At 58.6% G+C, this 882-nt stretch overlaps 1 protein-coding gene across 1 annotated transcript in view; it reads left to right on the forward strand.

Moving 5' to 3' along the window:
* Positions 1-882, forward strand: part of ERICH3 (glutamate-rich 3) — a 16,044-nt gene that overhangs the window by 13,532 nt on the left and 1,630 nt on the right. The window contains exon 9 of the mRNA XM_009994579.1: positions 6-820. Within this exon, the coding sequence (XP_009992881.1) occupies positions 6-820 (815 nt within the window). The remainder of the gene's footprint in view (positions 1-5; positions 821-882) is intronic.

Raw genomic sequence — 882 nt, forward strand, 5'->3', positions numbered from 1 at the left:
GGGAGGCTCAGAGACGGTGGAGGCAGAGGGTGAGACAGTGTCTGGGGGAGAGGAGGCTGTGGAGGACGGAGGGAAGGGCGTTGTGCTGGGTGAGACAGTGTCCAAGGCAGAGGAGGCCATGGAGGAGGGAGGTTCTGCAGGGAAGGATGTTGTGGAGGAGGCTGTGTCTGGGGCAGAAGAGGCTGTGGAAGATGCCAACTTGTCAGAAGGGATTGCTGGGTTAGTTGGCCCTGAAGAGGCTGTAGATGAAGCCATTTCCGAAGGGAAGGACACAGTGGAGAAGCCTGGGACTCTCCTGGAAGTCTTATGGGATACAAGTGCTTTCACAGGAGAAGCAGTGCCCGGAGGAGGAGACACTGTAAAGCCAAATGAGTTTTCCCAACTGAATGCATCAGGGGGAGAGCTGATGGAGGTGGAGGAAGCTGCCATAGGAGCAGCAACATCTGAGACTGGCGAGGCACCAGATGTAGAAGGGACCTCTCTCCTGGGAGCAGAGGACGCAGTGGAGGAGACCGTGGAGCCTCTCAAAGGTTCTGTGTTGCAAGAAGCACCTGGATTAGAAGCACTGGTGGATGCTGGAGTGGATCCCTTAAGTGAAGAGTCGTCTCAGCTGGAGAAGACCACAGCAGTGGAGGAGGAGGAGGGCTCAGCAGAAGCACTTCTGAGTGGAGACCCATCTCTAGGCAGCAAAGCAAAGGCAGAGAGTGCAATGGAAGGTGGAGAGGAGATGGGTGTGTCGGTGGAGACAGCCAGGGCAGGGTCAGGAGGTCGGGAGGAGGTGCTGGCTGGAACAGCAGGTCCCAGGGAGCTGGCAGCAGGGGTGGGGGGGTTGCTGGAGGGTACTGAGGAGAGTGGGAGGGAGAGGCTGGGGGGCGAGGGGCT

Source organism: Chaetura pelagica, unplaced genomic scaffold (assembly GCF_000747805.2).
Source record: "Chaetura pelagica isolate M959 unplaced genomic scaffold, ChaPel_1.0 scaffold243, whole genome shotgun sequence".
Classification (NCBI taxonomy): Eukaryota; Metazoa; Chordata; class Aves; order Apodiformes; family Apodidae; genus Chaetura; species Chaetura pelagica.